Source organism: Rutilus rutilus, assembly GCF_951802725.1.
Source record: "Rutilus rutilus genome assembly, chromosome: 22".
Taxonomy (NCBI): Eukaryota; Metazoa; Chordata; class Actinopteri; order Cypriniformes; family Leuciscidae; genus Rutilus; species Rutilus rutilus.
In genome coordinates this window covers 16,230,468-16,247,085 of record NC_140227.1, presented here as the reverse complement: position 1 = coordinate 16,247,085, position 16,618 = coordinate 16,230,468, and the positions used below count along the sequence as shown (strand labels likewise).

General features: G+C 37.1%; 1 protein-coding gene across 3 annotated transcripts in view; it reads right to left on the bottom strand.

The window, feature by feature from the left end:
* Positions 1-16,618, bottom strand: part of tafa1b (TAFA chemokine like family member 1b) — a 180,025-nt gene that overhangs the window by 34,236 nt on the left and 129,171 nt on the right. For all 3 annotated transcript variants that reach the window (XR_014625813.1, XR_014625814.1, XM_084394605.1), the window contains exon 3: positions 7,669-7,809. Coding sequence is in view for 1 of the 3 variants with exons in the window: in XM_084394605.1 (XP_084250731.1) it covers positions 7,669-7,809 (141 nt within the window). In the remaining 2 variants the exon portion in view is untranslated. The remainder of the gene's footprint in view (positions 1-7,668; positions 7,810-16,618) is intronic.

Below are 16,618 nucleotides of genomic sequence, written 5' to 3'. Positions count from 1 at the left end.
AGTTACGACTAGCAAACCAGTTTTGGTTAGTTTAAGATTTAAGTTGGTTAGATTTTGGTTCGTTTTTGAGATTTAACACAAAAGTAACTCATGAAACAAACTGTGCTTGTTTGAATGAGATATTTTAAAAATATTACTTTTTTTGGCACACAGAACAATTTTTTTGTTTGCTTACCCTTCAGGTAGAGAGAGGTGGTCATTTTTTAAAGTGGATTTTTAATAATAATAAAAAATAATAATAAATGCATTTATTGCTTTATCCATTCAAACTGGTATGCTGGACTGGTTTCCCAACCTGGACAAGCCTGTGTTTAGAGAAAAGTGTTAAAAGCTCTTTAAAACCAGGCAACAGACCCCTCAAAACCAGCAAACCAGCTTTCGTTGTTTTTTTAAAGAGATTTAAAGGGGTCATATAATGCCATTTTTGTACAAGCTAATATGATTCTTTAGGGTCTAAATTAAAAGTTTGTAATATACTTTAATTAAAAATTCTCATTAGTATTGTAAGAAAACACTAATTTTACCTGGTCAAAAACAGCTCTGTTTTCAGCACGCCGTTTCAGTGCATGTGTCTTTAAATGATAATGAGCTTTGCTCACCCCGCCCCTCTGTTCTGTGGGTACACCGTATTAGACATTCTCTGACCGTATCTAACACAATAACCACGTGTTATTCGTTATAAACGTGGGATTATGAATTATATTGAGAACGTCGTACATAGAAAACATGCCATAATGTACCCTGAGTGTAAACCTTAGACGCATTCATCGTGAAGCCTGCAGCAAGGTTTGCAAATTTCGCAAAGATTAATATAAATACTAATATAAAGGTTAATAAAACATTACACTCACATCTTCTGGAGGTTCAGCAGTAACACGTTGGTACCGATCCGTTTTTTCTCGTTTGTGAAGCTGTCTGGTGTGAAATGATTCGCGCAAACATGAAAGCACAGACGATCGTGGGGAATCCCCGTGAGGGAATCCCCGCGTCAATCCTTTGGGCATATTGCTTCAAAAACAAAACTCAGCCACTGCTTCTTCAACGGCTCGGATTTAGGAACATCCAAATGACTGCTGTGTTCCTTATTACATCTAAGAACAGAACACCACAATCTAGGGCTGGGCGATTTTGGCTAAAATCATAATCGCGATTAATCAAACAATTACCTCGATTACGATTATTGAACGATTATTTAAAAAAAAAAAATCCTATGTCACTGGCAAGGCTTATACTGTAAATACGTTCACGGTTATTTTTTCTAATGAAAGAGTTAGGGATGTCCCGATACCACTTTTTCACTTCCGATACGATACCGATGCCGCAGCTTTGGCTATTTGCCGATGCCGATGACAATCCGATATCTTTATTTTATTCTTGAACTACTAAAAATGAAATATATGGAAGCACTTTCCTCAATTAGCCACATAAAAACATCTCACTCAAATGGAGAACAAATACTTCTCCAGTATATAGTCCACAACAACAGTTGATGATGAAAGACTGCCACCCTTTATTCAAAAGGCCTTGAGATATGTTTGGTAACCTGAATGAATTTAAAATTAATTTGCTATATTTCAGATCAATATATTTGTTTCCTTAAAATTTAAATTAACTTTAACTTCTCATCTGAATTATAAATAATTTATTTCTGTATAAAATAATACTACCATTAAAAACACATTTGATTTTATTTTTTAATCAATGTAGAATGTGTAACTTAAAAAAAAAAAGATTAGTGCTCTGTTTTAGGACAAGAAATGAAAACCAATGCAATATGATGAATGTCCAAAAGATGAGATCATTTTTGCTTTTTGATAATTTGATTAAAAAAAATGTACACAGTGTGTGTGTGTGTGTGTGTGTGTGTGTGTGTGTGTGTGTGTGTGTGTGTGATTTTGGTTGGGTGACAGTTGTAGGTTACAGTTTGACAAAAGCACAATGTTTTACACAAATATAAGTAGGCTAAACACTTTGCAGTTTTAATGATGTCCTGTATGAATAAACTGATGTTGATGTTATAATGACGAATGATGTTTTTATGTTTCCACTGTTCGATCGTGCCCGTGCCTCTCTCTCTCTCTCTGACACACACACACACACACACACACATCCAGCATTGCAATCTTGACATCGCAGCTTGTTCATTATGCTGCGTTCACACCAAACGCGAATAGAGCGTCAAATTCGCGTCTAGTTCTATGTTTAAACATTTTGAATCCATTCGCGAGTCCAAAGCGAATAGGACGCGCGTAAGCGAGCGTTTGAAGCAAAATAGACGCGCGTTCAGGGACGGGGCGGAGTCAAGTGACTACAGACGCGGTAATATGTTTTAAGGGGAAAGTACACACACAGTAGGCGGAAATATTAATAGGATTAAAAAACCGAAATAACCGACTTGGTAAAATTACGTCGGTTATAGGCTCTGAATTTCGGTTTCGATTACTTTTCGATTAATCATCCAGCCCTACCACAATCGCTTAGACGCCATTCTACTCCAGCATATCAACAATGGCGGACTACTATGACGACGGCTGTCACAGCTTGCTCGGGGCGGGTCTTGTGTTGAAACACGGCTGTCAATCACAATAGCGGGAGGGGCGTACGATCTTATGACGTCACAATATCGAACGGCTTGATTTCAGAGATGGTCAAACATATAAGGAGATTAAAACAAAACCACTGGATGGATTTTTATCATGATAGGATGGTTGTGTACAGGCACTGCCAACAGACATTTCAGTGCAATCAACTTGTAAAAGTGCATGTACCATTATATGACCCCTTTAACAAAATTACCAAATTTGTGTCTTCCCTGCCAGTTTGAATTAAATATTTTAAACCTATATTAACTTTTTCGGCACAAAGAACTTTATATATTTTGTTTGTTGTTTACCCTTCAGGTGGAGAGAGAAGGAGAATGTATGTTTTTGCTATTCCATTAATAACTTTGCCTAAACGACTTCTAAAAAGTTAGACGACAGGAGGTCGAATGCTCTCCAAATTTAGCCACTCTCTCTTTGGCACGTGTGAAGGATGTGAACCCCATGCACACTCGCTGACAGATTTTAGTAGGGCGACACAAATTGTGTGAGTGTGTGTGTAATAGAGAGAGATGAGGTGGTGACAAACAGTGTGTGTGCTGCAAGTGTGTGTGGGGTGTGACTATGTGCATAAGCGCACTCGTGTGTGACAGCAGCAGTGTGTTTGAGTCCGTCCCCGCAGGTCCTCCCTCAGGTCTCCGTCAGGCTCAGCCGACAGAGTCGTTACTCATAAAGACAGTATTATTATCAAGCAGAAGATGAGTATATATCCAGGCCAGAGCACACATGAGGGAAGCAGGAACTTCCTCCACATCTTGTATAATCACTCGATTTTCTCGATTTCATGAAGAAGACACACAGCGAGGCTTCATAAATCAGCATACACTCACTCAAACACTCCTGCAGCTGTTTACATTTATTCCTCTGATGAATAATAATATTGTGTTGGCTTACACAAAGACCAGACATGATCAGGATAGAGTTCAGACAGCATAATGCAAATGGTTGTAGCATCACACAGTGGAAAACAAAGGCTTGCATGTAATTTATGTAAAGTGTCTATCGGATGCGCAATTTATGAATACTGTGAATTCGGACATACTACTCATTTTTACCTTCTACTAAATAGCAAGGAAGCAAGTATATTCGGATGTCGGAGCGCCTATGCCTACTTCCCAACTTACGCCATGGGTCACATGACAAAGTCAACATGGAGGATGTAGTACATCCAGAATTCATTCATACTATGCATATTCATTCTATATAAAAAGTACTTTTTTTAAGCCATCTCAAAGTCATTCCTCAACAAATGTAGACACCAGTCAAGTCAAGCCAAGTCATCTTTAGTTATATGCCGCTTTACAAAATACAGATTTTTTCAAAGCGTCACAGTAATAAACTGGACAATATCAGAATCAATGATGCAAGCTTCATCAAACATGAGACAAATTAAAGCAGCTCTAAAAAGACAGTCAGTTTATTGTTGGTTCAGTTCAGTTCAATAACTGTGTAAAGTTCACCAATTACAAAATCAGTTCAATTCAGCAAAACTCAGACAGCATGCCATTTTGGATGCGCCTTCAGTCTTTTAGACTGTTGTATTGATCTATCAAGCGTTCAGCACTGGTTTTGTGCCAAATTCTGACTCCCTGTCAGATTATATGGCACAACACAAAAAATATGATTAAGATATAGTCTAAACTTCACATTTCCATGTTATAATCCAAATCCTACTCTTAGCAAACAGAGGACGCATATTTATAATCTGGTGACTCATATGTGCAACCATATGTAGATGGCAACCGCATCCAAACAGTCAACTCCTCACACATCACTGCCTAGTCTGTCAACTTCGTTCTTTATCTCACCTGCCCGCATAACAAGCTGCCTAGCTTGATCGATATGCTAGCAGATGCGCAGGACCTGGCCCTCCCTGCAGGACACGCGCATAGAGGCATGAAGTGTGAATCTTTTTTTATGCTATTACACAGATCACATCAGTATGCTGCAAAGAGACCCACGGCTCCAGCTCTAGTGCGCAGTACCACATTCAGTGCGATCTGTTGTGGAACAGGGCGGTGAAATCACCGTATTGAACAAAAAAACCTATTCAAAAGACAAAGAGTGGAATCACAAGCTTGAAAAAGACTTCTGAGGAATGGAGAATGTGATGTAGCACAAAAAAATGACCTTTCAAAGTTGAACAATTTTGTATTCTTCTGATGGAAGGGAGCTGAAGTGCAATACTAATTTACAGTCGCTTTTGAAGGTGTGTGTGTTTTATATACACACGTATATGGGACCTTATAAGGTGTGTACACACACACACACACACACACACACACACACACACACACACACACACACACACACACACCTTAAAGGTCCAATTAGTAAACATTATTATAGAATACTGCATTAGTAAATGCTGAAATTAACATTAAGATCAATAAATGTTTTAGAAATATATATTTTTTTCTTTTTAGTTCATTTTAACTAACATGGTTAACTAATGTTAGCAAGCGGAACCTTGTTGTAAAGTATTACCACACACAGAGGCGGCCTTACCTATGTTTCACCCGTTTCAATTGAAACGGGCCCCGCCCTCCAAGGGGGCCCCCAACAGAACAGGAAAATCCCATTCATTTTCTCCCTATAGGATATTTATTTTCAGACATAATGTCTAAAGTGGTCTCCAACACGTCGCTCGCGAGCTCTCGTGGCCTGATTGGAGGTAGCTCGCCAAGGGCCGTTCACATATCGCGTCTTTTGCACGCTCAAGTTCGTTATTTCAAATAATTGAAGCGACGCGCTCATTTTTTCCAGGCGCGAGTCAATATGAAGGATGGGGGTGCACCCAAACTACGGGTGTTTTTTTCTTCTCCGTAAATAAATCTTCTAGCAGAGCTACAGCAAGCGTTTATCGGTAGTGGAAATCCATCAGCTATTAAAACTTCTCTGTCGTTGTGGAGAGCGCATGGTACATAGCAACGACAGACGCCACGGGAAAATCGGACCGAATTTTACTATTAATAATAAAAGATAAGCTAATGTGCATTGTAAATGTCAGTATTTTGTCTTTTTTTAATCATTCTTTTTATAAAAACGATTTAAAGGCTGAAATATGCGAGGTTTATCTTTTTATAAAAAGTTTTTTGTCAAAACTTTATTTGAACTTGTACATGTTAGTAGATAACATGTTGCAAGACACTCCTTTCAAATTTGGCCATCATTTTTAATGTTACTATTTTAATGTTTATGCAAACAAAAAGTGCATATTGATGGTAAGTTTATTTGTCATTTGCTGGTTTTCGACATAAAAGTTGGTGAATTGATTTTATTGTGTAGTATTAGTACTTTTTGAACAGGATTATGTGATAACTATGCTCATTTTGGTCACTATAATCATGAAATTACATTTTCATACCATTTCATCTCTAGTTATGATGCACTATAAAATCAACAATAATTATGTGTTTTTACAGTATAATAATTTTTTTTAGATGTCAATTAAGGGTGACATATATAGGCCTACAATAACTTGTTTAGGTCTAAAACAGTTAGCATAGTTAATATGAGAGTTATGAGACATTATTAAGAGATTTAATTATTGCATATAGCTCTCGGCCACCTTCATTTTTAAAAAGTAGCTAAAAAAGGTTGGAGACCCCTAAACCATCCAAGTTAGATTGACCACGAGCTACGGGGTTGTGAAACTAAAGTTTCTGCTCCTATAAAAGCCACAAAGTATAAAAATCAACCTTGTTATTTGCGATCTTCTGGAGAAATACAACACTACCCATAATTCTAAGCAAAACACTGACGTCTCTGATTGGTCGAACTTGAGTCGCGCCGCGGTTACCAAGGCGACGTTTACCGCCGGGCAAATGGTGATCTGAAGTAAATAAATACCGGTAGTTTGTGTTTATACTTTGCCTTTTTTTCGTAAGGTTAAAACATTGTTTTTTTTTGAGCAGGGAAATAATTTGAATAGGAAAAGTGCGCGTAATAAAATAATGATGCAAACCAAAAAGAATCCTTGCTTTTTCTGCTCATGTTTACATTTTATGTGGGCAGGGCCCCATATTAGTTATTGAAACGGGCCCCCAGATGCTTAAGGCCGCCCCTGACCACACATACATATAGGTCACACTTTATATTACATGTAGTCTAAGTGTTTTTAACTACTATGTTCTTACATCATAAATAAAAATTATTAGGTACAATATATTTGTGTTCATGTTTAATTGTAACACAGTTTTGATGCTATTGAGGTGGAATACGGGTAGGTTAGGAACAGGTTTGGTGGTATAGTTAGGTTTAACGGTCGTTAAGGTGTAATGGAAGGGGACAACAGTGTAATTATAGATCTAATTACAGAAATTACATGCAGGTATTTTACATAGTAGTTCATTTAAAGTGGGACCATGTATGTATATAGGCCTACATACATATGTACATACATTGTGTATCTGCCATAGACATCTTAAGCCTCAGGCTTATATATTAGGTTGAGCTCATATCGTGACACACACACATAAATGTATTTGTACATATATTTTTTTATAAATATTTATTTTTGCGTTCACAGAGGGTTATCTTGATTTAGTGGAGAGGTCATGTGGGCCCCTTGGCATTTGCATCAAATTTGAATAAATCCTCTAAAATCACGTCAAGGTGACACCTGAAGCGAAATGTCATCTGAGGAAAGCTTTGAAAGTCTGTTATTCCAAATTATGCTTGTCAAAACTTATAATAGGCATTCGCTTTTGCATAGTCAAACGGCTCACATAGGAATTGTCAAAGCACTTTTTACACCTGATGCAGATTGAAAAAGAAAATAAGACAACAAGGTAGTGATTTTACTTTTTTTGTTGTCTCTTGCCTAGCTACGAAAATATCCTCTATATTTAATATCAAAAACAGTCAACAAACCTTTTCATTAGTAATTATATGCACATTATGAGAAATCTTTTATTGGAGAAAACTTTATCTGGAGTCCCCCCAGAACATTTCACTACATCCAATCGTGAAAAAGCATACTTTTGGCACATAAATGATGCTAAATTTTGTGTGAGGTGAAATTTTTGACTGTTACGATGCTGCAAAGTCAGATCTGGATTCCTACCGTCTACACAGGAAGGTTTGTTCCGTGTTGTGCCGGCCACTTTTCCCGGTAAACACGAGCACTTGACTGTCTGGGAACGTTCTTCAATGCGGTTCTTGTTGCAACATCGGTGCGCTGCGATGACCTCGCATGTTCCTCCCTCTGTGGATGCAGACACACACGTACATCAGTGGCACATATGAGATACTCCACCTTCGACCCATTATAAAAATGCTCATTTTTTTGTTTGATCTGAAGCAGTTTGATACATGACATGAATTAGAAATAAACATTTCAGTAACACGCACCAGAGATGCAAGCAAATCAGTGACAAGGACACATTCCTGAGGTCAACAGTGAGAGAAGAACACGATTTCACAGAAGGAGACAGCTCATCCATGGCCTATAGAAGTAAGGAGGGTTTCTCTGAACCTTTAACTTCCATTATCTGACAAAGCAATATCTTGAGCAGCAAGAGAAGCCTCGTTTATATTAGCATGTGGGTTGTGTATGAGTAAAAAAGGGTTTCGGCTTACTTTACAGCAGGAGGTCTTCTGGAGGGGGTCTGCCGAATAATATTTTGATCTAACAAGAACCACTTCTTAACTTTTGTGCAAAAATGAAAATATGCAGCAAGCACAAATACAATATCAAGTTACCTTCAACCAAAGCTACAGTTAAGAAGTTTAATTTCAGTGTTAAATGTTAAATATTTAATTATCCCACACTATATACTACATAAAATAAAAATATAACTACTACATAAAATAAAAATATTGTCATAAAATTAATTAAACTCATATGTACACAAAGCATATCACTCTGCTTTTATAGTGACCCAGTTATTGATTTGGCTACACTTTATTTTGAGGTGTCCTTATTACAATGTAATTATACATTAATTACGATGTAATTACATATTAATTACAGTGTAATTACACAAGTACTGAGTAATATTAATGAATAACATACTAAAGGGTTAGAGATAGGATTGGGGTTTGGTTTAGGGTTAGTTGCATGTAATGATACATGTAACGTGTAACAAGAAAGTGTTATAATTGATTCTGTTCAGAAACCTTTCACTTTTCCACCCTTTGATGATCATCCGTCATTAATTATCAACAAGATTCAGCTTCTTTTAAATGGTCATTAAAAAAGATGAAAGTGAAAATAAATTCCCTTCAAAATATTGGTCTTCGTCCTTTTTTAAAATATATTTTAGTTCTTTTGCAATACCTATATGTAAATATATATCTTCTCTCTCTTCTTTTTTTCATCTTCTCTCAACAACCTCACCATTTCTCTGATAATTTACTCTTCTTCCTTTTTTGTTAATATAGTAAATCATTATTACAATTATTACTATTGCTATACATATATATTGTATATATAATGAGCATAATTCTACTTATATTAGGACATTTATGATAGAGATATACACATACTCACAATTTTACACAACACTTCACATAATTACACGTACATCCTACTTTCTGTTTTATGTGTTTTGGATTGATGATATCATCTAACTGTGTTTTGTCCTATGTTCTGCTTTAATAATATATATTAAATGGGATGGGAACACTGAATGTATTTTCATCAAAAATCAAGATCATTTTCTGCATACACAAAAGCTTTTTGCTGGCGTGTGAGTATTTTAGAAATATTTACTTAAATCCATGACAGTAAAAAGGCGATCCGAAATAAATAAATAAAAAAAGACCTGAAGCCTCGGCACCTTAATTAGATTAACGTCCAAATAACGTCCAAAGTCATCAGTTAAAACAGCATTAGAGCAAATGGCCCTTGTAAAAGCCTCTAAAGAGAAAATTATAGGCTCTTCTACAGACTCTTACTGCTAGGCTTTCTATGTAATTACCATGTATTCTTTCTTCTCTCTGTGTTGCAAATTGCCCTTGAAGCATGCTGATTATCTTATCTAAATTACAAGCCTTTTACCCTTGTGTGATGTTAGCAAGGGCTTTTATGGGGAGCGCAGGAAGGTGAGGGTTCTGTCATAGTTTGGTCTGAGAAGACAATGTGGAGACATACAGTACATTATAGCATTGATATGACTGAATAGGAAAGACTCATTCTTAATAAAGGGCCTTGAGACAGTGCAATTATGAAGTCCTCGCAATCATTATCGTGCTCTTTGCCCTCCAACATACAGGATATCTGCAGCTGCACAATATGCACTGCGGCAAAGTGGACCCCATTGTAACTAAAAGAGGAAAAAAGAAAGTGAAAATATCAGAATGCGCAAAAGCTACGTGGGTCACCATAACAATAGCGAGCACCCTGAGGAGAACTGGGGGATTGATGAGAGGTAATGGTTTACCCCTCAAACAGTGGGCTCACAGCTCCGCACCAACACTAAGAAAGGAGAGAACAAGGGAACAGAGGAGCACAAAAGTGCAGGATGGGAAAAGAGCAAGAGGGAGGGGATAGGAGGGAAGGAGGCAGGCAGCTCCCTCGCTGGGCCAGGCCGGGCCGGTTGAGTAATGACAGAGCTTTTGGAAGCGCCCCTCTCACACAATTATAAAGCGGCCAGGTAATTCAGCTAGTGGGGTTGCTGCAGCAAGGCCCTCCATCAGATGCTCCCCTTTCTCCAACACCCGAGGAAACCCTCTTTATCTTCCCCTGACAGCTGTCCACCCATCCGCTCCCACATCCCTCAATTACACCACAGCTCAAACGAGGACATACCAGAGAAATTGCGCCATACTGAGCGAGGGCATATGAAGTAGAGGGAAGGAAAATGGAGAAGATGTTGTTCGCCCCATTTCCCACCAGTTCAGAATCAACATGGATTTTTCGAGATGCACAATTTATCAGATCCACGTTGATTGTTGGCTGATAGTTTTGAATTTAGGTTGATATTTGGTAAAAAAAAAAAAAAAAATGTATCTGTACTGGTCAGAATTAGATATATACAGTATGGCAATAATTAGAGATTATAGATATTGAATTTATCAACATCATTCAATATTTGATATACCAGCCAATATTAGCATACATATACATAATATTTTTCTATTTATTTATTGTATTGTTTATTGTAATTTATAGTTACTGACACTATATTAGGCAATATGAGTTTTTTAGATTTCTCAGTTTCGGTCAATATTTGATATATGTTGTTCAATATTATTTTTTTAATTAGTATCAGTCAATATTGAATAATAATTGGCTGATATTAAAGATTTTGTTTATTCATCTGTTTTTTTATTTACAGTTTTTTTTAAATATGACATATAATAATGGATATTTCATCATGCACGCTCATCTCCCCTATTTTTACATTTAGATTACTTTTCTATCTAATGCTTACTTAACATTAATCTTTTAAAACAATAATTGAATTAGTCACAGTAAATGTAATCTTTAGCAAATCTCAAAATTACAATAAATTGGTCACATCGTACATTGTTTTGGTGCCTAAATTCACTAACATTTAAAACCATTGATTGTACTTTTTAGTAATTATAGTATGGTATAGTATGGTATAGTATAGTATAGTATAGTATAGCAGTTCAATAGTAATTTATACTATTACTACTAACTTCTATTTACTTTGTATAGAATTTTAATACAGACGATTTATCAGTTACCAGCTATAACAGTAGGCGCATAAGAGAGGAAATTACAGTATGCTTTGCTTGATCTCTCTGCCTTTCCAGTCTTTTTCAAACTCCTGCTTCAGGGTCAGAGTGAGCAATGTAAAACTAAGAGTGCTAGGCCAGCGATGGACATGATTGCTGTTGCTGCGCTGTCATCAGTCCTCACATTTGAGCAGGAGGCATCCATTTGTTCCAGCGTGTTTGGCAACACATACGTATGTCTAGTTTTGACCTCCCATTAAAACATCAACCCAAACATGCTGACAGTATTACACTCAAAACACCCATGACAGCTCACTCTGGACCTATTACTGCTGTGCTCTCCATAAACTCGATAATATCTCAGTGTTCACAGGAAAACCTGAAACCACAAAAGGCCTCCACAAATCCCTCAGGAGTCTTTTTAACCTCTGTTAACTGCTTTAAATGTCTTATTGTCTATTTGACTATTTCAGAATATCTTTGTATACGGCTTTCTAATTCTGTTTTCTGAATAAGATTCTCATACTCGTTCAGTTAGAGTGAATCATTGCTCCCCATGGTGTTTTTTTAAGGCACTGTCGTCTTATACAGCAGCAATTTGATCCTTGTCATTATTGCGGAATGTGGATTTCCATGAAAAAGGGAATGGCTTGTCATGAGGAATAGGTTCTTTATGGCTCTGTCTTACACTGAAAGCTTTAAAATCCAGGCTAAAGTTCATTGATCCAATACTGGCCCAGCAAACCTTTAGATAAATGTTTTTATCTTGGTTTTTGACTGTTCAGAAAACGAGCTGACACACAAAATGAAAAATTGTGGACCTCAACAATATTCACAAACAAACAGCCATTAAAATGTGCTGTGATAAAACGACAACACATTTACCTGGAGGTAATTGAATGGTTTAGCTTCTTCTCAGCCAGAAGCATTTGTGACCAGAGGGAGACAGTATAACAAGCCTTAAACACAACAAATTGCTTAAACTGTCGACCTGTTTGCCATGCCTCAAAGCACTTAAAGTAGGATATGTTCCTGAAACAACATTTCCACTAACCAATGAGTGTCCTATCATTTTAGGTATAAAGTTAAAGCAGTGAAAGAACAGCCAGAACCCAAGTCCTGAACAAGATCTTTTTAAAAACCATTTGTGCTGACCTGGCCTGAGAAGCTCTTCTTTAACCCTTAAATGCATGAATGTTTCGCCAATCATTATTACATATCCGGGTCTTTAGCGATCAGGATCTATATCTAACACGGATGGATCTCTACCTGTCGCGATAATATAAAACTCTCCTGATATTAGAGTAACAATTACAGAAGAATAAAATAAAGCATATTTTGTTACCTTTTGGAGTTTGGAAGGGTTCAGTTTGAGCAGATGTTTCATTGCATCATCACTGTCCTTGTAAGAGCTCACTTTCCTAGTACATTCAGCATCTGGCTTATATTTGCGATCCCAAACATTTTCTCAAAACTATCATTTTCAACATCTTCAAAATCAATATTTTGATCGCTGACAGCTTCTTCACCAGATCCACCATCAAGTGACAGTAACACTAACATTTGATTGCGTTCAGAACTTGCTCTGCAGTAAATCACTGAGCCATTTCAAGTTTTGCTGATGATGCTTCCTATTCTTTTGTTTTCTCCATGCGGTAACTATGAGTGAAACTATGAGTGAAATCAGACATTGCCACCTTGTGTTGCACTTATTCAGTCATCAAAGATTCAATTATTGTTGTGCAGAACAAATATGTTTTTTTTTTTTTTTTTACAAACAATTTATGGGAAAACAGGCATTCTTTTATAAAAATAAATAAATAAAATTCTTGTGATATGAATTGATTGAGGATTACTAAGTTGATGTCTAACTTTAAAAAATGAATGAGGAGGAGGGTAGTGAATTATGTCCCGGGTCACTAAAGACCAGAGGTATGCATTTAAGTGTGAACATAAAAGGTAGGTCATGACACTGGCATAAGTGGCACCACAAAAAATATATTAAAGGAGCTGTATGTAAGAAATGTATTTCAATTAATCGTAAAATGGCCCTGATATGTCACTAGACATTAAGAAATCATGTTCATTTCAAATAATTATATCACTGACAACAGTAGTCCGGCCAGGATATTGTCATTTAAAAAGTGAAGTTGCAGCCCTCAACTGATGTTGATGTTGTCATGTTGTGTTTTGGCCTGAAGCCCCACCCTCCACCTATCTACCAATCACAAAGTCAGTAGTGTTTCGGCATCCGGGTTGCCAGCTCTGCTCTAGTTACCACAGCTGCAGCTACAAACGTTCGTGCTGGATCCTGCAGCCTATCTGGCAACCTCGAGTCAGGGGGGAGGGGGAGGGGATACACCGCTCTACAGTAATTTGAAAGTGATTGCAGTACCAGTTTTGGCCACAATCTTACATACGGCTCCTTTAAATAAGACTATATTTAAAATAATTATAATTAATATTTCAGTGGATCACAGAAAAGGCATAAAGGCACTTATACAACACAAAAATAGGAATAAAAAAAAAAAATGTCTTTGTAATGTTGGGTGAAGTCAGAAACTAAGGAGATTAAAATCCATAAGCAGAGAGTTTATCAACAGAATACAAATACAACTTCAGACTAATAAAAACAACCGAAAATGCAAGGGACAGAACTGAGCATGATACAACAAGCCCAGGACAAGACTCGGCAAACAACACAGAAAACACTGGAGTTTAAATACACAAGGGGTAATAGGCAAATAAGACACAACAGGGAACAATCAGAGAACAAATCACCAAGAAAACTACAAAATGACTTACAAAAAGGAGACCAGACAGGAGGTAACTTCAAAGTCCACACACAAGACAGGTAACATACCACAGTCTTACAGAAAAGACATAATGAAGGAAATAAAATAAAAGCAATACAAAATAAAGCCTATAACAAAATAGAAATTATTTCAGTGGTTTGCAGAAAAGGCATAATGACAGTTTCGAAGTGAAAGAAGTGTACAAATCTAGTATATATAAAAAAAATCTGCATTAAACAAAGAATTAGCTAAAAATACAGCAGTATGAACACTTTCTAAATGAAAGAATATAAAAATATAATACAAAAAAATTAGATAAGAACACAAAAAATAAAGACATATTAAAAACAGTCCAAAGCAGCACAACTATTACACTTGATATATTGGAAGTCATAGCTTGTGAATTACATCACTGTATGTGGGTGGGGCCCATAATCATGATTTTTGGTAACTGGCTCTAAATCGCATGCAATGTGTTTAACTGATTTGTGCGACTTTAGGATTGATCGACCCGATGTTGACTAAAGCGTTTGGCATATGTTACCACATTTTAATACCTTGATCAAAATGATTGGCCCTCAAAACTCTCCTTGCCCATAATTGCTTCTGTTATTAATCTTGCACAAGCTCAGAGATAAATCAGACCGCAGAGAACATTTACAGAACACTTTTATCCAGTAACAATAAAAAGCCTTTCAGTATATCTGTTTTATGTGCATGTCGCTGGCTCAAATCGCAAACGATGTGACACAGAAGGTCTATTTCCTTACGCGGTATCTCATTGAGTTTGACTGTAATGACTTGAGGTGCGACTAATGGAAGCTAATAATAGGTTTACCTACCGCAAGGAGTCTTTCATTTGGGATTTAATGCTTTTTACATCTCGTGGCAGCAGAAGTATGTGTGTGCGGGTGTGTTTGCTACTTTAATCTGTATGTGTGTGACGGTGAGAGATCAAGAGAGGCCAGAGAGGCAGCTTTTTGTGCAGCCATCAGACAGGTGGACATTAAACCTTCCTGCACTGGCACCATCTGTGCTCAGAATGAGTGTGGGGTAATGACACCTCCGGACTGTGAGCTAGCGCAATGTTGAATTTCACGGAAGACAAATGGTCATTCCAGCCCTGCTGCTGAGGCTAAACTCATTCACACCATGTTTCTGTTAGCTACAGGTAATCACCACTCCATTAACTGTGCGAATGTATGTGTAGGTGTGAGAGTGTACGGGGAGAAGATCTCTTTGCTTTATGACCGAGTGCTTGGGAGTTAAAGGAATAGTTCAGCCAAAAAAAAACGATATTTAAAAAAAATCGCTCAATAATTTTTGTCTATACAATGAAAAGCTTTAGACTTCATTGACTTCCATTGGATGGACAAAAATTGGATGTTCCGCAGAAGAAATATAGTAATGATTTTGATGAATAGATGAATGGTTAAGTGTACACTACAGATCTTTCATTTTTGGATGAACTATCACTTCAACCAAAGTGATGAATGTTACATCAACATGTAAGTGATGTTAGAAGCTTGATACTAGTAAAATTGCTCATTTATTGACATCAGTAAATGCATTAGCTAACATGAACTAACAATTAGCAATATACTTTTTAAAGCATTTATTAATTATTGCTAATGTTAGTTCATAAGGAAGGAAAAGTTGGCACACCACAGCTAAAAAAAATAGAGAAATATTTATTTCACATTCTCACCACAGGTGATAATTCGAGCCAAGTGGCTCTATGAACTCATACACTAATAAGCCCTTATATACACCACATAACTACATCACATAATCAACCACATGAAACATGAAAAAAAAAAAACACACACACATAAAAACATCAATATAAACTCAGCACAAGGGAAACGAACATGAAAGTGAAAACATCAATAACTAAAACAATAAACATATCAATCAAAGAATACCTGACAGCTACCAGAATAGGTTTTCATGCTTGAATGTTCAATAAACACATTCTTTTTTCACATATTTAAACTGTTGCAGCACCACTCTTCCAAGTAACACTTTGGACTGCGTTTCCCAAAAGCATTGTGAGCATGGCCGGACTTACCATTGGGCTTGACTGGGCTGCAGCCCATGGGCCCCGCCAGTAGGGGGCCCCCTCCCTTACCCGTTTTCGTTTGTTTGTTTTGTTCGGTTAACTTGTATGCCAGATATCCAGAGATTATTAGCCGTATTTCCACTGTCTGGCCATGTGCGAGCGAGGGCTATAATCAGCCCAAAGTAGTGTCCAATACATTATAGTGCACGCGTCGAACGCGTCTTTCCGTGCTCACGGGGTAGTTTGAAAGGCTATAGTTTGAAAGACGGAGGGGAGCACGGAATAAAATACCCGGGCCTTAATATCCTCCAACTGAGAGCTTCGAGGCCATAATCAAATGGCGAAACCTGATATTTATCTTTATTTCGCAAAGAATAACACGCGTGTTGATCCTCATCTGCTCCATTGCGATCGGCTACTTTAAAGGGTAACTCCCACCAAAATTGAACCTAGGCTCTTTTTGTTAATCTACCCGAGTCAAACTTTCGTGTAAAAGCATAATTAGAATG